Here is a 23,818-nt window from a genome sequence, read left to right on the forward strand (position 1 = left end):
TTCTGTGTGGTCCGGGCTACGCAGCAATAGCACTGTGTTTTCTATTCGTGGTCCGTGCCGAGAGGTTGTGAGAGAATACGGGAATAGGAATTGACTTCCCTTGAGTTCCGAAATTCCAAGGGAACAGCAGTGTGGTCAGAAGAATTAGAAGTCTTAGTGTGTGATGTAACATGCATTATAGTTACAGTAATCTAGAGAGTGTAAGAACTAATTGTAGTTACGACTGGCGAAGATAAAATAAACCAGTTCACCAATCCAAACTCGTGTCTTAATCACTGAAACGCATGACAGTATTTAACAACAGAAGACAGCAGTTTCCTCACCCAATTAAATTTTAACATCTGCTCTATTCGCTAAAGTTGACACTAACTTCGCCAACAAGCGGCGGTCGCTCAGTCGGTATAGTTCGTTTGCGGACTCAAACCATGGAGTTTTTTTTTTTTTGACGACTACATTGGTTGAAACATTTAGTGATGAACTTTTAAATTTTTAAGTGAATAACTTTAATAAATTTTATAGAACGTAGTGTTGCACACGAGACTGTGAAAATCTAATTGGCACTTCACAAATCTAGGTATTCTGGATGTAAGTTCTGAGATTGTCACAGCGGTGACTATGAAGAATTCCATCTTCTGGGATGCGACTTTATGTAGATCTTGTGTGAACCTACGTTTCGGAGGAACTTATCACCTCCATCTTCAGGACAGAAAAATTGCACGAGATCTATATGACGACACACCGCAGAAGACGGAATTCTTCGTAGCTATTCTGCAGTTTGCTTGCCATATGAAAAGAAGGTGTAAATATCAACCAATATATGAAAAACTTGTTTTATCTTATTGGGGTATAACGTCGCAGAGTCTGTTGAAACTCAATCGATGTTCCAGAGGATAACGTCACCTCCATCATTAGGGTCGATGGACTATACGGTATTATACACCAGAAGGTAGAACTCTTCATACACACCGATGTGGGAACCTCAAATCCTACATATTTTGGTCTTTATTGTACTGTTTTCTGATTAACGTATTATGTGGAAATGGGAAAAATAATAAACATAAATAAACAATAAACGAGGAAAGCAGAAATTTCTTCTTAAACATCGACACTTTTTAACGACTTTAACATGATGCGATATCCAAAATACTATACAGTGAATAGGAATTTCCAAGAAATCATCAAATTTATTTTAAGAATATGCTCGCGACATACCTTCATGTGCATATTTTACATTACATTCATTACTAGAATTAAAATATGTGCTCATTGAATGAAGAAAATGGCTACAAATTCCTTAGCTGCAAGTCATGTTAGCTTGTATTTAACTTCCACAGTCTCTCTAGAAGAATGTTTTGTATAATCTACTACTGCATCCTTATAAATCCTTTTCAAACGACCATTGAAAATTATCTCCATCAAACGCTTATATTTACTGGCTAGAACCGTTGCTTTGTAGTCGGATGTACAGGGTTCAGGTTTATACAAGACTTCTCGATTAGGCGTTTTCCTCAGTCCCTTCAAAGAAATATTTGTTGGGTACATTAAAATAAGGAACTACCACTTCATTTCACATCCTTTCCAATTCGTAATTTCGCAGTCATCGAGCCATTTCATGTGACATATATAGGTCTCTTCTGTGCAGTTAAAAAACTTTATAGAACTATAAGTTTTATTATGGACTCTATCCATCGTTTGGTATATATAAGACAAAGAAACAAACGTTTCGGAGACTGCATCTGTCTCCGTCCTCAGGTGGATGGGGCAAGATAGACCTACTCAGTTGGGCCCGTTAGAAATTGCTAGTCCACCTGAGGACGGAGACACATTCAGTCTCCGAAACGTTGTGGTTTTTTGTCTTATATATAACAGACGATGGATAGAGTCCAAAATAAACCTTATAGTTCTGTACAGCATGCATCGTCGTCAGAATCCTTTAAAATCTATTTAGCTAAAAAGCTTAATTAAATAACCTGTCAGTCAGAAGCATACTCTCATCCTATTCGGAACTATGTATCCTGTTACAGTAGAAAGAAATTTGTTAAGTAACCTATAATCTTTCATTCATTTTGAAATGGTACGATCTCTGCGGGCTGCAGCATGTCATGACGAGACTGCTGTGAGGACAACAGCTTGCTACACATGAAACATGGGTATTCGGCTTGACCTTCAACACGGTCTTCGCCTTTTGATATGAACTCACAGGTTCGTTGAAGAGCGACGCTTTCTTATTTTGCTCCTTTCTTTCACTCTTATGAATGTCCTTCAACTAGAGTTTCCATTCCACGCAAACCCCAAAGCGAGATATGCAGGCAGGCTACCTGGCTCGACCTTCAACACCCTCAAGAATCACGACCAATGTATGATTCGTTTGGACAGTTACAGCAACTTATGAAATTAAAAAAAAAAAAAAAACATTAATATTCGGTCGATAGTTACCTAACTGGCCAAAATTTCTCTTTATATATTGTAGGCTGTGTTCATAAATGCTTCACTTGAGTTTATCTTAGTTTATACTCTGTGATATTCAAGAACAATTTGAATATTATGTTTCCATGTCAGCTCAGGTCTTACTTTCTTTCAGATTTCCCTACCAAAATTTTATGCACTCCCGTGCATGCTATATGTCTCGCTCATGTCATCGTCCACATTACTCGTGCTCGTGTGACTCGCTATGCTCGCGAGTAATGTGGAAGATAAGACAAGTCACGAGACAAGCAAATTTTAAATTTTAAATTTAAAAATTATAGCCAATAAATTAAAACACGCCTACAGCTTATACACACTGGGAGTAAATATATTAATCCTCACGCGCCGAAGCCTGACGAGCAACTGAAGTAGTGTGGACGAAGATTTACGAGCACAAGTAAAAGCCAGACGAGTCTCCCGACGAGCACAAGCCTAGCGAGCACGAGTAATGTGGACGCGCCTTTAGATATGAGAAGAAAAATAATTATGAAACTCCTTATTAAGTAGTTCCCACTGTTCTTCCATTATATCTTCTTTCTTAGGCTTAAATCATCCTCCGGGCAAATCTGGTCCCTTGTAAGACGAAGTATGGTTAAACACATCTTAAGAATTTTCAGTTTTGAAAGTTTATTTGGGTAAGAATGAGGCGTTACATGTATCAAATAGGGTCCCTATGTAGGTTCATTGCAGCTGGGTGTGACTCCACCAACATAAAAAAAAGAAACTCCGTGACCTGTAGTCCGCAAGCGAACTATACTGACCAAGCGACTGCCGCTTCTCGACGAAGTTAGTACCAACTTTAGTGGATAGAGGGTGTCGTGTAGTCAGCGCAACGGATCCCCGCTGTCCTTAATCTCGGTTCTCTAGACCGGAGCCGCTATTTCCTTGAAATAGCTTCTCAGTTATCCTGACGAGACTGAGTGGACCCCGTTCCGACCCACTACTTCTCAGATAATCTGGTAGCGCCAGGAATCGAACCCGGGACCTCTGGATATGTAGCCAGAAACTCTGACCACTAGACCACAGAGGCGGTCCCACCAACACAACAGTGCGGTTAATTAAGAGCAGTCATCGGTATCGAATTAGTTACATACTCTTCTGATCAGTTTCATTCTGAACAGAATATTGGGGTCAAGAGCCCGGAGGAGAGGTCAAAATGAGTAGCTTCTAACTTATACTTCTCGCCAGAGGTAGTTAGGACGGTAAGTCAGAGAGAGTGAAGAGACAAATGTATATAGCACGGACGGGCTAGGAGAGAAACTCATAGAGGATTGTAGTGGGAAACTAGAAGAAAAGAGACAAATAGGAAAATTCAGACGTCGATGGGAGGATCTTCGAGAAATAGGATAAGGGGCTATTGACTTGCTTAGTCTGGTTCAGGACGGAGACGCGGTAATGAACCTTCATGTTCTACAAAACTGGAATTTCCTGAATGACTGTTCACTTCTCAGGAAGGACTCGGCTCCATGGAGTAAGTTAGGGTGTGAGAATGTTTCGTGTGCAAATCCTATGGTGTGTCCTTTATATCTTTCTTGCATTTTTGTAATGGTGGAAGTCGCGTGCCACGTACGGAAAGCGGGAGAGATAAAGTTTTGGTGCCAGGCCGTACAAGCTGGGGTTCGAACCTAGGGTGCATAGCCCTAACTTGCATGCAGTCACATAAATTGAAATGTAATGACGAATCTTCAAGTACATTGAACTCTGTGACTGGAATAGAAAGGCGGTGTCAGGGGGTTCAGGCAAGCCACTGCTCTGTAACCGCGAACAAGTCACTCACTCAATAGAAATGTTAGGAAGGAATCTACAGGTTGATCTGGGCAAGAATTATACAGAGGATCCACAGTTATGTATAGCGTTTGTACACACGATAAAGAATGGGGCCCCTCACAGTGGCCGCGCGGTCTAAGACACGATATGTCCTCGCCAGCTCGAATACTGGGATCGTGGGTTCAAATCCCACTTGAGGCATGGATGCTTCTCTGTGTTTCTTTTGAGTTCATGTTGTCATGTGTAGGAAGCGACTTTGCGACAGGGTTGATCACTTGTCCAAGGGTCATACGAACTGTACATAAAATCCATAGGCCAGAAAACCTAAAGAAGAAAAAGATATGAAATTGGTACACACTTCAGATTTTGCGCTACTGAATTTCCAGATATGTACTTATAGAAATGTAAGAAACATCAAGACTACTTCCTAGCGTATTTGGTTGAGGCACTATGCTACAAGCCGGAAGGTCGCTAATTCGATTCCCTATGAGATCACTGGTTTTTTAATTTACCTAATCCCTCCAGCCGCAATATGACCTTGGGGTCGAATCAGCCTATAAGAGAAATGTTTACCCGAAATCTTCCTGGTGGAAAAAGGTGGCCAGCTCTTAAGGCTGAGAACCTTACCCCCATCTGTGAGCCGACTGCCTAGAGAAAATGTGGGAGCCTCGAGGTCTCACAACCCTATAGGCCTCCACAGCCTGTTACAGGGATAGATTTCCCTTTACATCCTGTCCAGCCCATATGCTCCCGTGTATGTCTGAAGTTATGCTTTCCGTAAGCTGCAAAATCGGCGGCTTCGTGACTGAGCAGTGCTAATGCTGTGTTTTAGCCTTTTAACACATCTACTCTATAAACTGTATTTTCTATGCATAGCCAGGAGAGAGAGTCACGTGGCGCTAAATCCGTGAACCTAGGAGGTTATGAAGTAGGACCACTTGTCCCTATCCAAGTGCCTCAACATCTTTCATTGAGCAACTCGAACAAACATACGCCAATTTATCATTCTTGGATAGTTCATTTGGTTTAGCTGTTAGGCTGTGAGTAGGTAAACCGGGGTTCCTTTTCCGGTAGGAGCAAAATATTGTGACGTATCGACCCACTGCTCGGCTACGGTTAGATGAACACGTTCCCAAGGAGATAGATTCTTGGTAAACAGCCATTTGTTAGGTAAAACCTACAACAATACCAGGCAACGAATACTCAAGCAACAATCGGATAACATCCGTTGTTATGCAACGCACTGTAAGAGATGTCTTCTATGTGGTTCGCATAGACCCATTGCTAGGCAAGGGATGTGCTTTCTTTGGGTCCGCCTCGCGAATATATAAGTAGTACAGTCGAAAACCGGAAGTCAGTCGGGGAAAGAGAACAAGGAGGAGGATGGAGAGAGTCCTAGGTAGTCATTGTTGTGAGTAGTTGTAACTGATTGTGATTAAAGGAGATTGTAAAAGAATGTGTCAGTAATTACAATCATCCAATCCAGAAGCCGTTATTGTTAGTCACCGAGTCATAAACAAGTGACAATATTTCTCTCTTCTTAATAGCGTCCAGGCCGGCTCTGGGACCTACACAGCCTCCTGTCCAGTGCCACGTGGCACTAGGGACTGTATTCCCGGGGATTAAGCGGTCGGGGCGTGGAGCGGACCACTGACCTCTATCTAGTGCCGAAAACCAGAGTGCCTGAACTGTGGCATAGCATGGCTTCATGATGTAGTGCTTGATTAGTAATTACATACATGAGTACAAAGATACGTAGTTCATGGAGGTAGGCCTAGGNAGTGCCGAAAACCAGAATGCATGAGCTGTAGCATAGTATGCCTTCATGATGTAGTGCTTGATTAGTAATTACATACATGAGTACAAGGATACATTTATATTCTGTTACCATTGCGGAAACTGAAGTTGGAGCATAACCGTTGCGAGCTAACACAATTTCTCGATATCTGTCCCATGATGCAGATTATTACTGGGCCTCATTTTCATTCGGATTAATTCGGTTACATGTCAAGAAACTGTAATAATTTGAAACCTTCTCCAGAGATGGTGTGGGTGTTCGTCACAGTCAGAGAGCGTTGTAAGAGTAAAGGTCATGTCTGAAAATATCTCCTTTCGTTATTTCAACAAATTACTTTTTCCGTTCCTCTAAAATTTTGTACGTATGTGCATTTATGTATAAAAATAATGGTAACGCAGCGAATTAAATTCTTGTAGTGTTTCTTCCTCCGATATCCGCTAGCAAGGAACCAGCGTGAACAGGTGTCTGTTACCACGTGCCCACGCTAGTTCTTGGCACGCGGATTTTTCTACCCTGAAGATGGAGGCGATACGTTCCTACGAAACGTCGGTTTACACAAGATCTACATGACTCCACGTCTCAGAAGACAGCATTTATCATAGTCATCTCAAATCTTGTTGGATATGTTGTGCAACTGACTATAAATAAAGTTTATAGAAATAGAGTTTCTATGGGAGTACACAGACCGCCTCTGTGGTCTAGTGATCAGAGTTCTTGGCTACAGATCCAGAGGCCCGGTTTCGATTCCCAGCGTTACCAGATTTTCTGAGAAGTAGTGGGTCTGGAACGGGGTCCACTCAGCCTCGTGAGGATAATTGAGGAGCTATTTCAAGGAAGTAGCGGCTCCGGTCTAGAAAACCGAGATTAACTGCCTTGGGGATTCATTGCGCTGACCACGCGACACGCTCTATCCACTAAAGTTGGCACTAACTTCGCCGACAAGCGGCGGTCGCTCGGTCGGTATAGTTCACTTGCGGACTAGGACCACGGAGTATTTTTATGGAGTACACAGTGATCATTGGCATTTTATATAACAGTCCTCAATAATGAACTAAATTCAGTGGTGAAATAGTAAATTTGTAGATTTCTACCCGCTGTGAATCTCGGTCGAGTTAGCGGCTTTCCTGATTGGTGGTATTCGTAACATTCCTCAAATTCTTCAGGCGGTTGTCGAACTGTTACCTTTCAACTGGCCAAAGCCACCTTCTTCTAAAACTTTACTTCTTCACCATTGATTAAGATTTCCTCCGCAGCTGTAAAAGCGTCGTTAAATGACCTAAAAGTGAAAAAAACGACGACTGCAAATAACCGATTTAAAGCTAAAATAAATGTCCCTGTATTCAGTTAAGCATCACGTCATGAAATTGGAGGTAACACTCCACGCTTTCTTAATCTCGGAAGTAGACACAGGCCACCTCACCTACGCCAATCTGGAAGAAATATCCCTCCAGGAAATCGAACCACGGCCGTGGAACCCTTAGCGTAATCTATATATTGACTGAGCTATCCCTGCAGAGACCAAACTTCAGAAAGTACTGCTTTGAGCTTCCTATTTCGTTTGCTCCTTTGTAGTTACTTTCGGGAGGCTCTCAGTAATTCAGCCTACATGGCCGCACCATAACTCAGGCCGTTAGTTGTAGGTCCCACCGCGGCGACCCGGGTTCGAGCCCGGGACAGGTAATGTGGGATTTGTGGTGGACAAAGTGGACTGGGGCAGGTTTTCTCCGATTACTTCGATTTTCCCTGCCAATCTTCATTCCACCGACTGCTTCACAATCACCATCATCTACTATCTTGTGGTTGGTACAATAGGCCAGTACTGGCCGACGTGCACCCCACCCCAAGAAACTAAAAAGTCACACTACGGGCCTAGCCACATTGTCGAGAGATGCGATGAAGTTAAGAACTGAAAAGAACATGGAGCATTCGTGGCCTATCTGACGATAATACCGCGGCAATTATTTGGAGAGACCGAACGAATAACCTCAGTCAAAAAAGTCGAGGTCCAGACCCGAGAATCGAACCGGACACGCCCTGAATACAAGAAAATGCAAGTGACAACTTGCTCAATTCCTGTTTTTAGTCACTGTACTGTATGGTAAAAATGTAGAAAAATCTCTGTGCTTAATTAATTAAGCACCACGCTATAAAGGCGTATGGGGGAGCGGATATAGCTCCACCATTCTTGTTCTTGGCACTAGATAGGGTGAACAGTCAGCTTCACATCCCGGTCGTTATAACCCCCGGAAAGAACTCTCTATATCAATTGTATAAGAGGCTGTGTGGACCCCAGAATCTGTCTGAATGCTGTGGAGCAGAGAAAATCTCTTTACTCTTTCCAGGAATCGTACCCCGGTCATCCAGCATGTTGCACGTCACTATACCTACTGATCTATCCCGGGTCATCTTCAGCCACTGTGGGGCTTATGAAAATTCCTAACATTAGCAACCTGCTTTTCGCTCAGAATCACAGGGCTTATATCAGAAGGGGCTCTTCCAAGAAGGAGTAATTAACTTAAAATTAAGTGGAATCATGTCCGCTAACTAGAAGTCTTCGTAAATAATCATCAGTTTCACAGGCAGAAAATTAAAATATTAATTATGACATACAGCACTAATTTTCCAACGTCGAGCCAGCACGCCGAATGTAGCGCCACTGTAATCTCGAAACCTGGACATCTTTGCAACTGCCACGGGGATAGAAAGAGGGAGGTCAATGTATCCCTCCGCCACTCTGTGTACAGGCCCGAGCAATCAATATTGACTCGCCAGGCGCCCTCTCGCTTGCACCGAGCGGAATGAGCCCACTTCCCAAAGTCTCATAGAGGCGGGAGTGTTTATTGATACTCACAGATCATGGACGGACACTTTATCTGAACAGGAAGTAGAAGAGACGATTTTGCACGCTTCGTGTTATTTGCTGATGTAATCAATCAAAATCGGCGTTTAAATCGTCATAATATTTACTTATTTAATGACGCTATCATTAACGCAAACTATCATTGATTGGTAAAACGTTAAAAAAGGTAAAATTGTCCCTGTGCTGAACTAATTAAGCACTGTGCAATGAAGACGCGTGGGAGAGTGGATATTTAGACCCACGTATTCTTGACCTCAGCACTAGTTAGTGGTGAGTGGCCACCTTCACGTACCTGCCACTTTACACCCAGGAAAAGAGCCCCCGTTACCAATTGGATAGGAGGCTGGGTAGGCCCCAGAACTGGTTTGGACGCTGTGGAGAGAATAAAAGTCTTGTAAGATTTGAGGCTTTCACGGCGGTGACTATGAAGAAAGCAGTCTTCTGGGATTTGGCACCGTATATATGTGGTAACCGACGTTCCTCCGAAACGCCGGTTAACACCACATATATACGGTGCCATCTCCCAGAAGACTGCTTTCTTCAATAAAAGTCTTGCCTCTACCGGAACTCGAAATCCAAACCATCAGCTACAAAACCCGTAGACAGTCGCTGTACCGACTACTCTATCCCATAATGAACAATAAGTTGGAAAGGTTTACAACCAAACGGTAGTGGCCTATTTAAAGTATTACTCCGACGTTTGTTTGCAGGGATTGAAGGAAACCAAGAAAACCCTCAGTCAGGATAGTCGGTTTTCCGGCCAGGATTAGAACGGGGAATCTGAAGATATGTCTGAACAGTTGCCCCTTGAGCCATCTTGCTAGGTGTCGTCGTTTTGTAGAAAACTGATGACTGTTTATTTGGTTGTCTCTTACCTCCTGTCAAAAGATAAGCTCATTGGTTGTGTGTCTATCGTGGACTGTGACCGTTACAGGCATTCAAGTGGCAAGGATCTTATCGAAGAAACTTAAAGAATATGTTGTGAGAAATCTTACCACTTACCGATTAATAAACAAACAAAAAAAAAAAGCAAACTCCGTGGACTGTAGTCCGCAAGCGAATTATACCGACCCAGCGACAGCCGCTTGTCGGCGAATTTAGTGCCAATTTTAGCGGATAGAGGGTGTTGCGTGGTCAGCGCAACGGATCCCCACCGGCGTTAATCTCGGTTTTCTAGACCGGAGCCGCTATTTCCTTGAAATAATTCCTCAATTATCCTCACGAGACTGAGTGGACCCCGTTCCAGACTCACTACTTCTCAGAAAATCTGGTAGCGCCGGAAACCGAACCAGGATCTCTGGTTATGTATCCAGAAACTCTGACCACGAGACCACAGAGGCGGTCTGCAATAAATATCTTTATTATAAAGCCGTACTGCAGATTAAGATAAAAACAATAGTGTTTGGATTTAAAACTTCACGCGAGCCCGGATAATTAGTATCTATCTATCTATCTATCTATCTATCTATCTATCTATCTATCTATCTATCTATCTATCTATCTATTCATCAAAGGCTCTACCGCCCTTTGTTGGACCTCGGGGCTTTTTCAGCTTCATAATCTACACACAGTCTGTAGGACTCCTTGGACGGGTGTCAGTCCGTCGCAAGGCCGCTACCTACACACAGAATAAACGCACACATAGATTCATGCCTCGAGTGGGATTCGAAACCACGATCCCAGCGTTCGAGCGAAGGAGGACAGTTTATGCCTTAGACCGCTCGGCCACTGCGATCGGCGCCAGTATACTACGATGTGTGAAGTATAAGCTTCTTGAGAGTTAATCCTAAAAGACAGGACTGCACTGTTACATGCTCTGTGAAGGAGAGGGCTTCATTCAAATTCTCCACTAAGAGTGTTCATTTCTGTGAATATATTCGTATATTGATCTAAGCAGGGGTTAATAGTGGTCTAAGATTGTCTATAATTCATTACTTTGAAAATGTGGGCTTGTGTAATATCTAATTAACGAAAGCACACAGGAAGCGGAAATACCATTCTTAAAGTACTCGTATATGCTTTCCAGAATAAGAACATCCTTCTTATTTCTCCATTAGTAAAAGCTTAGTCAAGAAGGATGAGATGGGCAGGGCATGTAGCACGAATGGGTGAGAAACGGAATACATATAGGATGTGGGTTAGAAAATCAGAAGGAAAGAGACCACTGGGAAGACAAAGACATAAATGAGTAGACAATATTAAAATGGATTTAGAGAGGTAGGATGGAATGGTATGGATTGGATTGATCTGACTCAGGATAGGGACCAGTGCAGGGCTTTTTTAAACACGGTAATGAAATTTCGGGTTCCATAAATGCCTTGGAAATTCTTCAGTACCCTCACAATTGGCGGGTTTTCAAGGAGGGCTCAGCTCCATGAGTGATTAGTAAAAGCTTATCTTTTTCCTTGTGGGAAGCTGTATGTAGGCTGCAGTATTTCTTAGCGTTGTATATGCGAGTTTAGGGAAGCAGGCAGATGCTCCTTTCGACTAGCTGTACCAAGACTGTTTTCATATATGCATAAAAAACAAACTCCGTGGTTTCAGTCCGTAAGCGAACTATACCGACCGAGCGACCGCCGCTTGTCGGCGAAGTTTAATGACAACTTTTGCGGATAGAGGATGTAGCGTGGTCAGCGCAACGAATCCTCACGGCCGTTAATTTCGGTTTTCTAGACCGGAGCCGCTATTTCCTTGAAATAGCTCCTCAATTATCCTCAAGAGGCTGAGTGAACCCCGTTCCAGATCCACTACTTCTCAGAAAAAATATGATAGTGCCGGGAATCTAACCCGGACCTTTGTATCTGTAGCAAGGAACGCTGACCACTAGACCACAGAGGCGCCTTCATACATATGTATATGCATCGCGGATTAAAAAGCAAGAGGATACGGTTGTTGGTACTGTTAGTGCCGTTCTGTTTGCTCATGGCCTTACTTCTCTACCAGGATTTACATCTGCTGCTTCATGCTACATGTGTTTTGTTGCTTTCTTTTATTGCTAGTGGGGTGAGACTAAGTCCCTTGTACTGCGGCCACTTCTGGCCTATTGTACCAGCCCCAGATGATAGATGAGGGTGATTGTGGAGCAATTGGTGGAATGAGGATCGGCAGGGGAAACCGAAGTACTCGGAGAAAACCTGCCCCAGCGCCACTTTGTCCACCACAAATCCCACTTGACCAGACCCGGGATCGAACCCGGGCCGCCGCGGTGGGAAGCCAGCGACTAACCGCTTGAGCTATGGCACGGCCATCATTTTGTTGCTTACCTTGTGGCTTAAATTTCACCCTTTTAATTTCAAATACAAAATCAGTCCATTTATTGAGTGCATTATAATCTGTATCAGAGCATGTAACACTGGGTTACATGCAACATTTTTCTACTGGTGTACTGAAAGTGCATGAGGATTGCAACTGAATTTACACGAGATTTGAGGGTATTTTCGGGTGTATGAGTGACTGTATACGGGGTTTGGATTAGTAAAGTAATTTATGGACCACTTACAGATCGTAACTACAAGTAACTATAAGAGCTAAGCACAATAGACCACTGTAGGTCGCGGTGCAAGGGCCGAGAAGGCCCACCCNTAAACCAACTACGCTACCGCATGCCCTAAATATGTATGTATCTTCTTTACTATACTGGAAATGTGAATTTGTCGCTATGTCTAATTAATTAAGCACTCTATCATGAAGACATACGGGGTAATGGATATACAGCTCCACCATTCTTGACCTCGGCACTAGATGGGGCAATGAGTGACCAGCTTTCCGCTTCAGCCGCTTTACCCCCGGGTCCCACTGGATATGAAGCTGAATGAGCCCAGTGTCTGTCTGGATGCTGTGAAAAAGAGAAAAGATTTCCTCTGCCGTGGAATCGAAACTCAACCGTACAGCCCGCAGCCTGTCGTTATACCGACTGAGCTATCTAACCCGTAACCCAGAGCTATCCCAGCTCTCCCTTTGTTATAATACTGTCTATATTTTACTATATTATATACTTTCATTTTGAGTTGTATATGATAGTTGTACTCTTATTTTCAAGTTTCCATTTATTTTAACGGCGTCACTTGCGGAGGAGATCGCAGAGCAAGACCCTGACTACACCAGACCCACTGAATAAGAAGATCACCCTTTGAAACCTGATAGCATAAGCAAAAGAGCGGAATAATTTTCAGACTTCAAGTACAAAATTTCTGGTAGCTCTATGAAATCAAAACGTTAACTTCCTTTAATAAACCGCAGGCGGGTGAATCTGTGTTTGAGTGGAATTAATGTGTTAACCATCGCTAAACATCAAAACCCTGCACAGTCCACGTTGAATGATCCTTGAGCCGTGTACGGGGATAGAAATGCAGTGAACCAGATCCTAACGCGAGTCGTGAGATTACAAATTTGACCTCTCTTATACGTAGAATGGAGCTAGGGAGCTACGGGCTGGACGGGGCATGGGTTTGATTCCCGACAGTGAAAGATTTTTTCTCTCCTCCACAGCGTCAAGACCGATTCTGGGGCCCACCAAATGAGTACTGGGAGTCTTTCCCTGGGGTAAAGCACCAGGGGGGTGAAGCTGACAACTCATCTCCATCTATCGCCAAGGTCAAGGATGGAGGAACTACAACTACACTTCATGGCACAGTGCTAACTAATTAAGCGCAAGGAAAAATTACATTTTTATACACAGAATTGAAGCCTCAGTCTAGTATAGAGATTCTGTACGCTGAATGTCCTCTTCCTGGTTCCATAAATCCATTATCTCTGTTCTCTTTGTTCGCGGAAGATAAGAGGATGGTGTTTATATATTACCAATGTTGTTGATTCGCAAACCACATGAGCGTCGGTTAGAAAAAAAATGTTTGTTTAAGATAAGTGAATTTCTGAAAGGATTTGTTGTCTTCTTCATCATAAATAATACAAGGTGAACGACCTAGTCTACCATATTGTGCGTAATATCTTCCACACGTGAACATCATCTACTTGTTAGGCCAGCGAGCCAGGACGGGTGCATTGTCTCAAGTGGAGAAAATGTCTTGCTTTTGGAACAGGAATACGTCATATTGAGCCACGTGGATAGGTTGTACTTTCCAAATACATATTTATTTCTAATTTGCTCGTGATTCATGACCTTTGGCACGAACGCATTTAAAACTGTATCCTTTGAAGTTCTGTCTCTTGCTTCAGAACCTATGTGCATTTTATAAACTACATAAATAGATTTCAGGAGACGTAATGAAGACTGGTAGCAGAGAAACGTATTTCTAAGTTGACGAAAGCAGTCTTCTGGGATTTGGCACCGTGTATATGTGGTGTTAACCGACGTTTCGGAGGAACGTATCGCCTCCATCTTCAGGGTAGAAGAAAAAATATATAAGAAATCTGCAAGCAAAGAGACCGTGAGAACCGGTTCTCCCAAGAGGGAGGCGATACGTTCCTCCGAAACGTCGGTTAACACCACATATACACGGTGCCAAATCCCAGAAGACTGCTTTCGTCAACTTAGAAATACGTTTCTCTGCTACCAGTCTTCATTACGTCTCCTGAAATCTATTTATGTAGTTTATAAAATGCACATAGGTTCTGAAGCAAGAGACAGAACTTCAAAGGATACAGTTTTAAATGCGTTCGTGCCAAAGGTCATGAATCACGAGCAAATTAGAAATAAATATGTATTTGGAAAGTACAACCTATCCACGTGGCTCAATATGACGTATTCCTGTTCCAAAAGCAAGACATTTTCTCCACTTGAGACAATGCACCCGTCCTGGCTCGCTGGCCTAACAAGTAGATGATGTTCACGTGTGGAAGATATTACGCACAATATGGTAGACTAGGTCGTTCACCTTGTATTATTTATGATGAAGAAGACAACAAATCCTTTCAGAAATTCACTTATCTTAAACAAACATTTTTTTTCTAACCGACGCTCATGTGGTTTGCGAATCAACAACATTGGTAATATATAAACACCATCCTCTTATCTTCCGCGAACAAAGAGAACAGAGATAATGGATTTATGGAACCAGGAAGAGGACATTCAGCGTACAGAATCTCTATACTAGACTGAGGCTTCAATTCTGTGTATAAAAATGTAATTTTTCCTTGCGCTTAATTAGTTAGCACTGTGCCATGAAGTGTAGTTGTAGTTCCTCCATCCTTGACCTTGGCGATAGATGGAGATGAGTTGTCAGCTTCACCCCCCTGGTGCTTTACCCCAGGGAAAGACTCCCAGTACTCATTTGGTGGGCCCCAGAATCGGTCTTGACGCTGTGGAGGAGAGAAAAAATCTTTCACTGTCGGGAATCAAACCCATGCCCCGTCCAGCCCGTAGCTCCCTAGCTCCATTCTACGTATAAGAGAGGTCAAATTTGTAATCTCACGACTCGCGTTAGGATCTGGTTCACTGCATTTCTATCCCCGTACACGGCTCAAGGATCATTCAACGTGGACTGTGCAGGGTTTTGATGTTTAGCGATGGTTAACACATTAATTCCACTCAAACACAGATTCACCCGCCTGCGGTTTATTAAAGGAAGTTAACGTTTTGATTTCATAGAGCTACCAGAAATTTTGTACTTGAAGTCTGAAAATTATTCCGCTCTTTTGCTTATGCTATCAGGTTTCAAAGGGTGATCTTCTTATTCAGTGGGTCTGGTGTAGTCAGGGTCTTGCTCTGCGATCTCCTCCGCAAGTGACGCCGTTAAAATAAATGGAAACTTGAAAATAAGAGTACAACTATCATATACAACTCAAAATGAAAGTATATAATATAGTAAAATATAGACAGTATTATAACAAAGGGAGAGCTGGGATAGCTCTGGGTTACGGGTTAGATAGCTCAGTCGGTATAACGACAGGCTGCGGGCTGTACGGTTGAGTTTCGATTCCACGGCAGAGGAAATCTTTTCTCTTTTTCACAGCATCCAGACAGACACTGGGCTCATTCAGCTTCATATCCAGTGGGACCCGGGGGTAAAGCGGCTGAAGCGGAAAGCTGGTCACTCATTGCCCCATCTAGTGCCGAGGTCAAGAATGGTGGAGCTGTATATCCATTACCCCGTATGTCTTCATGATAGAGTGCTTAATTAATTAGACATAGCGACAAATTCACATTTCCAGTATAGTAAAGAAGATACATACATATTTAGGGCATGCGGTAGCGTAGTTGGTTTAGGCACTATGGTACAAGCTGGTAGGTCAAGAGTTCTACTCCCGATGAGGTGGGTTTTTTTTTTTCAATTTAACTAGTCTTTCCAGCCGAACTATGACCGTGGAGTCGACTGGGCCTCTAACAGAAATGAGTACCAGGAATCTTCCTGGGGATAAAGGGCGACCGGCGCGTAAGGCTGACAACCTTACCAATATCTGTGAGCCGATTGTCTAAAGAAAACGTGTGAGCCTCGACGTCTCACAACCCTATGGGCCTTCACGGCCTGTTACAGAGATAGCTTTACTTTTGACGTAAATATATAGGTAATATCATTGTCCTTAATCTAGAACAACTTACAGGAACTTTCTCATTAATCGTGAAGTGTTCTGTATATCACACAAATAAAGCAATTTTGTACCTCAACAGATAATCATTGTCACTATATTAAATGGGAAGCATTTTGCCATCTTTATAGGGACGTAAACACTATGAAGATGAATAAGAAAGATCATTCCACGAAATTCTGAGACATGTCTAACAGAATACTTTTCATTTACTAGTATTCACAAGCTGCCGATCACAGTGACCACGCGGTCTAAGTTTGAACTGTCTTCTCCTGCTCAACCACTGGGGTCGTCAGTTCGAATTCCACTCGAGATATAGATGCTTTTCTACAGTTCCTCTGTGTTTATGTTGTCCTATGCAGGTAGTGGCCTTGCGACAAGCTGATCCTCCGCCTAAGAAATCCTACCGACAGTCTATAGGAGTAAGAAACTGTAAAACAGATGCCAAGGTTCATCATGTACTGTAGCGTCCACAGAGTAGTAGTAGTAGTAGTAGTAGTAGTAGTAGTACTAGCAATGTGGCAGATTACATTGTAAATGCGCGAGACTCGTTGTTTACATTTCCTACAGAATAGACAACACTTTCTAAGATGGGACACCACCAGAAGAGGGCCGACCTCGGTGGCAGAATGGGGCTGATAGCGAGCACCAGTACTGGAATGGTATGGCGACAGTAGAAATTAAAGGGGGACGCACAATGGACAAATAACTGGTCTAAGTCTAATAATGAATGAAGATGAGGCACCGACTAAATAATTAACATTAATATTACTACATCTACATCACGAGCCTCCAAAACAGTTTATTATACACACAAAATACAGAATACTCCAATTTGTCCGTGGGAACACAACAAAATCACAAAAACCAACGACTGACTTGATGATTGAAAGCATCACTGGAAGAATTTTATTCTTGTTTTATACTATAACTTTTGATCTATATAGTCTAATTGATTGTATTCTTACGCCAAGTATTTTTAATATAATTAATATTATTGTATCCAATTTTACTAGTACTGCAGTTCAGTGGTGTATATATGTCAGCCATGTATTTGCTTGATGATGGCTTTTAATAGCCGAAACATGTAGAAGAGCCAAGCTAGGCACTGACCTTAATATAGTTGTGTTGTGACGGTCTTAATAAAGAAATTGTTTGCATTACTTTGTTACTGACAAATTTACATTTAACCGGAAATATACAGGCTTTTCTCTTAAAATTCATTGAATCGTGTCGTACGGTGTTCATGGAGATGATGACCTGTTCACGCTGGTTTCTCGCTCGCGGAATTTTCTACCCTGAAGATGGTGGCGATACGTTCTTCCGAAACGTCGGTTTGCACAAGCTCTAAACGGCGCCACACTCCAGAAGGCGACATTCTTCAATAGTGACTGTACTTTACGTACCCGCACATCAGAACTCACGAATAAATGTAGGACCTTAATAGGAAAACACCGAGCGGTCTAAGGCATGCACTGTCTTCGCTCGCTTGGAAACCGGGATCGTGGGTTCGAATCCTACTGAGGGCATGGATGTTTGTGTGCGTTTTTCTGTTTGTCTACAGGTAGAGGCCTTGCGACGAGCTGATCACTCGCCCAAGGAGTCCTACCGTATGTGTAAGATCTAGAAAAACCGAAGTGAACGGAGAAGTTCATGGAGGTAGGCCTAGGCCCACTGGGGCTGTAGTGCCAAGGAAAAAAGTAGGAAAACAAGGACTTATACAACATAAGAACACCCAATTAAGGATTTCCACGGAGCTTGGTATGAATATCAACCCGCTGGAGATCGCCCCAATTTTCTACCTTCAATTTCCAATGTGGATAACAGGAGCATGATGGTCGTGTGAATTTCTGAGCTGGGATGGAGCACATCTCCACTTAATGTACAGTTAGGGCCGCGCCATAGCTCAAGCGGTTAGCCGCTGACTTCCCACCGCAGCGGCCCGGGTTCGATCCCCGGTCTCGCCAAGTGGGATTTGTGGTGGCCAAAGTGGCGCTGGGGCAGGTTTCCTCCGAGTACTTTGGTTTCCCCTGCCAATCTTCATTCCACCAATTGCTTCACAATCACCCTCACCTATCATCTGGGGCTGGTGCAATAGGCCAGAAGTGGCCGCAGTACAAGGGACTTAGTCCCACCCCACTAGCAATAAAATTAATCTACAGTTAAGAAATGCAGTATCGTGCTAGGGCTCTGAAATCGTGCAACTTTCAAAAGATAATTTTTGTACGACGTAAACAAAATACGACAATCGTGGAAATCTGTTTTAGCTCTCTGATTGACGACGATGTATAATGAAAGATTACAAAAAACGTAATATTTTATATGGAAATAGATCATAAGCATATACAGGATAATTCTGAAGTCCCTCCGGAAAACCCGACGATAATTTAGAATCACTTTGTAGACCAAATTCATGGCCACAAGTGTACTGTGATTCTGAATTATTGTCGGGCTTTCCGAAGGGATATCTTGTCGCATGTAGGAGTGACTTTTGAGATGGGTTTGACTCTGTAAGGGGGGCACGCGGTAGCGTAGTTGGTTGAGGGGCTATGCTACAAGCTGGAAGGTCGCGGGTTCAAGTCCTGTTGAGGTCATTGGATTTTTTCAGTTGACCTAGTCCTTCCAGCCGCACTAGGCCCTGGGGTTTATTCAGCCTCTAACAGAAATGAGTACCAGGAATTAATTAAATAATTTTCCTGGGGAGTAAAGCGCGGCCGGCACGTAAGGCTGACAATGTTACCGCCATTTTTGAGCCGATTGTCTAGATAGTGTGGGACCCTCAACGTCTCACAACCTTATGGGCCTTCGCGGCCTGGTACAGAGATAGCTTTACTTTTTACTTTTTGACTCTGTAAGTCGATTTATTGGATCTTCATGAGGCGGAACTACAACTGATTATAGCACTTTATATCTTACTGTAACTAGAACACTTCGTAACTACGAACAACGATAACACCACATAAACTAAAGACTTCTTCTGACTTCTGATTCTCTGCCTTCTGCGTCTCTGTTTGGATTCCTGACTTAATGAATCCTTTCTGGGTTCTTCTTCCTTCTGAGTCTTATGTTACGACCGACGGTCAGTCGGTCAGTCTGTCTTGAAATAAAGCACCCATCTGGGGCTTACGACCAGATTTTTATTACTGTCAGACAGTTGCGGGTTTGTTGATGTGGAGCGCTCTCTCTGACGAGAGGACGGGTCTGTCGTTTACAATTGCTATTGGTACTCACCAGCGCAGTCATTCTAGGGTCCGAGTCCCTTGGAACTCGCGATCATACAGTATAATGCTGTCTGAGATTCGAGACTTCGCTTTTCATCGCCTCCTATGACTCGCAGGGCTACAGTAGAGGTATTCGACCCCGCCTCCACACGGAATTTCCTCTATCTGAGTCTAAGTCTGAGTCTCATTTTACGACTGACGGTCAGTCGGTCAGTCTGTCTTGGCATGGAGCACCCATCTGGGGCTTGCGACCACAACTTTATTACTGTTTGACAGTTAGGTTCTTGTTCTTTGTGGGCGCCCTCTCTGACGAGAGGACGGGTCTGTCTTTTGCATATGCTGCTGCTCCTTTTCCTCCGTCTGGTAAATCGCTTCCCGGTTATAAAATTTCGGAGAACTGTTTAGAAGTCACCTCTTTCAACAGTACAGTTACTGCGTTCTTAACCGTTACTACACTTTGGACGAGTCGTTGCCATGGATATCGACTTTCAACAGTTAAATTTACCTTGCATGCTTCAAAACCTTAGTAACCAAAGTTGTTGTACCGGGAACGTGCTCTGTTAATACTCGTTGCGTAGGAAGTCAACATCCTATCTGACTCCACAATTCCGGCTTTCAGGCGTCGTGTCACAATATTTATTACTCTATATACAAATACGATGCAACTTTTGTGTCAATATTTATGAAGGTGACAAAGACGTGAAAGTTACAGGCTACAAACAATTTGAAAGTAGTCGGATTTTTGCCACTGAAAATGGCGCACAGAAATGTTTCAGCTATCCTATGAACCCAGTGAAACATATGGAAGTATCTGAAAGGACGCAGGGGTCATAAGAACTTCTCATAACGTCTTGTTTATACATTGTTATGCGCCAGTACAATAGACGCCCTTTATCTTCTCTGAGGAAACACAAAGTATGACTATCACGGAATTCAGCTGTAAGCAACAAAAATTTGAGCTCTTTATCAAGAACTTCAGCTGTTTTATTTCTGCTTGATTAAATATTTACTTGTTAATTATATAGGCTACCTTTCTCTTTCAGTTATTATTACAGACCTACGTTTTAACCTTCGTTAACAATTTGTGTTTTTAACGTTCATGCATTTTTTCGACATGTGCAATCTTGTTATTTCACTTGCTGTCAATATTAGTTCACTTTTCAGTCCACGCGAACGTTGAATATTTGTTAAAATCTCTACATTTTTTTACATATTATTCTAGGGAGTTGGGCTGTTTTTGCAAATACTTCTGTGACATGAAGCATACTGTCTTCTGGGATGTAGCGCCGTGTAGATAATTTGTTAGCCGAAGTGTCGCAGGAATATATAGCCTCCACCTTCAGGGTATAAGAAATTCACGAACAATGAACCAGCGTGAGCTGGCGTCATTAAGTAACCTAGTGAAAAAAAGACATATCCAGTATGTAACGCCATGTAGTCTTATTATATACCAGGAGAGAGAACTCAACGCTGTAGGAACTTCCAATCCTACACAAATTACACATTTGTCGTTTTGTTCTGTGTTATTTACATTCGTAGTAGCCAATAAAGAGGAGTTGATGTATCAGTTCACAATAACTACATTTTATCTTGTAGACTCGCTTGCTGTTTCTTGTTCGTCGACGCTATATTTTTAAATCAAATTTCGTCAGTAACTAAATTACCTTTTTTCAGCCGTCCAAGACGATGTTTGGAACCTTCTAAATATGGTCGTCATCTCTTGGAACAGAGACCCCAGCACTTTCCTGATAGAGGGCTCTGGGGACGCAAAACCGGTCTGGAAGCCGAAAGAAGAGTCAAGATTTCTTCTGTGATCTTTCGGATTGTGACACTTTAGAGTCTGGTAGATGGGTAAAGGCGTTTGGGTGGGACATGCTGCCTTCATGTTCATGGTAGTTTGTGGAGGCTGAAACGGCAGTCCTCACCACCCAGAATACAACATGAATCTTCACTTACTCACTCACTCATGGAGCTGAGCCCTACCTGAGGAACCGCCAAATCTGCAGCTACTCAAGAATTTCCCAACATTTTACGGAACTCGAAGGTTCATTACCGTTTACACAAGAGCCCTCCACTGGTCCCTATTCTGAGTGAGATCAATCCAATCCATCCCATCCTATCTCTGTAAGTCCCATTTTTAACATTGTCCACCCACCTAAGCCTTGGTCTTTCCAGTGGTCTCTTTTCTTCAATATCCTATACGCATTCCTCGTCTCCCCCTGAATCTTCACAGTCGTGGAAAACTCAAATCTGACAAGAAACTCTGTCCTTGCCGACGATCGAGTCCCAGGCGTCCGGCCATCAGTAAGTAACTATACTGATTCAGCTATTTCTTCTTCTCTGTCTAGAACGTGTAACTGGATTCTTTTTTAATTTAAAGTTGTTTCGAGAGGGTTTCCTTTCATTGTGTGTTGTGACAGGAGGAGTGGGAGTTACTTGTCGTGCCACCACGAACAGGAGCTGTAGGGGATCTGCCTGCAGCGTTTTATAAATTTCCAGTCTCCTCGACGAGTTCCCCTGTTCGTGACGTTCCCTCTGAGACCCCAGGAAACTTGTGATTAAGTTTCATTCATTGAGCCTACTATTGTGAGCAAGTTACTGTCAGATGCACTCCAGTCAGCGGACTCTGAAGACACAGAAGTGTCTTTTACTCTTACTAAGGACAGCTTTAATCACGCCAAGTTCCAGATTTGAAAAGAAATCAGAGACAAACCTGAACGGTAGTGTAATACACTTAGGGTTACTGGATTTCTGCACTTTGTCCCTTTTCAATATTTCGAAAAGAACACAGACGTTTCAGAAACTGGATTCATTTCAGTTCTCGGGTAAAATATGCTGGATTGAGAAACTGTTAGAAAGAGCTAACCTCAGTCAAGTAGGATTTGTGGTGGACAAAGTGGCGCTGGGGCGGGTTTTTTCCGAGTACTTCGGTTTCCCCTGCCAATTTTCATTCCACCAAATTCTCATGATCAGCCGGTGCAGGCTACAATAGACCAATCAGTGGACCCAGTTGGTCTCCACCCATCACTAAGCGAATTCTACCAGTAACAATGAAACATCAGGTGTGCAGTTTCTGTTTTATGATTTATGATTTTGCTCATATTCGAGATTCCACTTAAAAATATGAACTTGTTTTGTGTGGCCTTAGCAAACATCATTTTCCAGTTTGTATTTTCGATATTCACCTACAGCTATCTTAGTTACCTATTTCCTTATGGTTTACTTAATGAAGTTCGCAGAAACTCATTAATATGTGGGGTGGAATGACAGAACTTTCTCTAATCATGAATTGGAAAGGATGTGGAAGGAGGCAGTTGTGGCTTTATTTGAGGAAGACCTCCTAACCCATCATTTGCCTGAACACTGATCATCTTCATTATTATAACTTCATGACTTAGGGAAATCACCTGATCAAGCCTCCAGTACCAATATTGTTACGTCTCCTTCCACTTCTTTGTCTTCCTATGTCTCGTCTACCAGATGGACGATATTTATAGGCTTGAAGTGGAATGCGAGTCCTGTTCATCCTCTCAAAATTAATTTTTATTTGTCTCTGTATTCGATAATTTTTCCACATAAAGACAATAACTAACTCATTTCTTACACCCATAGAATTTTGATAATTTATTTGTCATAAGGAACCACCTCTGTGGTCTAGTGCTCAGACTTTCTGCCTACAAATTCAGAGGTCCGGGTTCGATTCCCGGGGTTACCAGATTTTCTGAGAAGTAGTGGGTCTGGTAGTAGCGGCTCCGGCCTAGAAAACCGAAATTAATGGCCGTGGGGATTCGTTACGCTGACCATCCTACACCCTCTATCCGCTAAAGTTGGCACTAAATTCACCGACAAACAGCGGTTCGCTTGCGGACTAAAACCACGGATTTTTTTTTTAGTTTAGTTTAGTTTATTTGCCATAAGGTAAATTTGAGAGAAGTCTGGCATTTTATTTCTGCTGCTCGAAATCTATTCCAGTATCTCCGCTACGACATCCATGTTTCAGTACTGTATAAGAGCACAGGGCCTATCGTTTCCTCATAGAATTTTACTTTTGTCTCTTTCCTAATTCCTCATTCTGTCCTCGTTCGTTCTTCAAATTACTCAACATGTGTTTAAAAATTTATTTATAAAAAAACACGAAAATCCTCATTCAGGATAGCAGATATCCTTTTCGAGATTTGAAGCCAAGGCGTCTCGAATACGAAATAGAACCCGGGCCGCCGC

General features: G+C 42.7%; 1 protein-coding gene across 1 annotated transcript in view; it reads left to right on the forward strand.

Moving 5' to 3' along the window:
* Window positions 1–21,588, forward strand: part of LOC111871890 — a 197,643-nt gene extending 176,055 nt beyond the window's left edge. Inside the window, exon 3 of the mRNA XM_023865273.2 lies at window positions 21,272–21,588. Coding sequence (XP_023721041.1) covers window positions 21,272–21,411 — 140 coding nt within the window. The 3' untranslated portion in view covers window positions 21,412–21,588. The remainder of the gene's footprint in view (window positions 1–21,271) is intronic.
* Window positions 21,589–23,818: the final 2,230 nt, after the last annotated feature.

Source organism: Cryptotermes secundus, unplaced genomic scaffold (assembly GCF_002891405.2).
Source record: "Cryptotermes secundus unplaced genomic scaffold, Csec_1.0 scaffold1350, whole genome shotgun sequence".
Classification (NCBI taxonomy): domain Eukaryota; kingdom Metazoa; phylum Arthropoda; class Insecta; order Blattodea; family Kalotermitidae; genus Cryptotermes; species Cryptotermes secundus.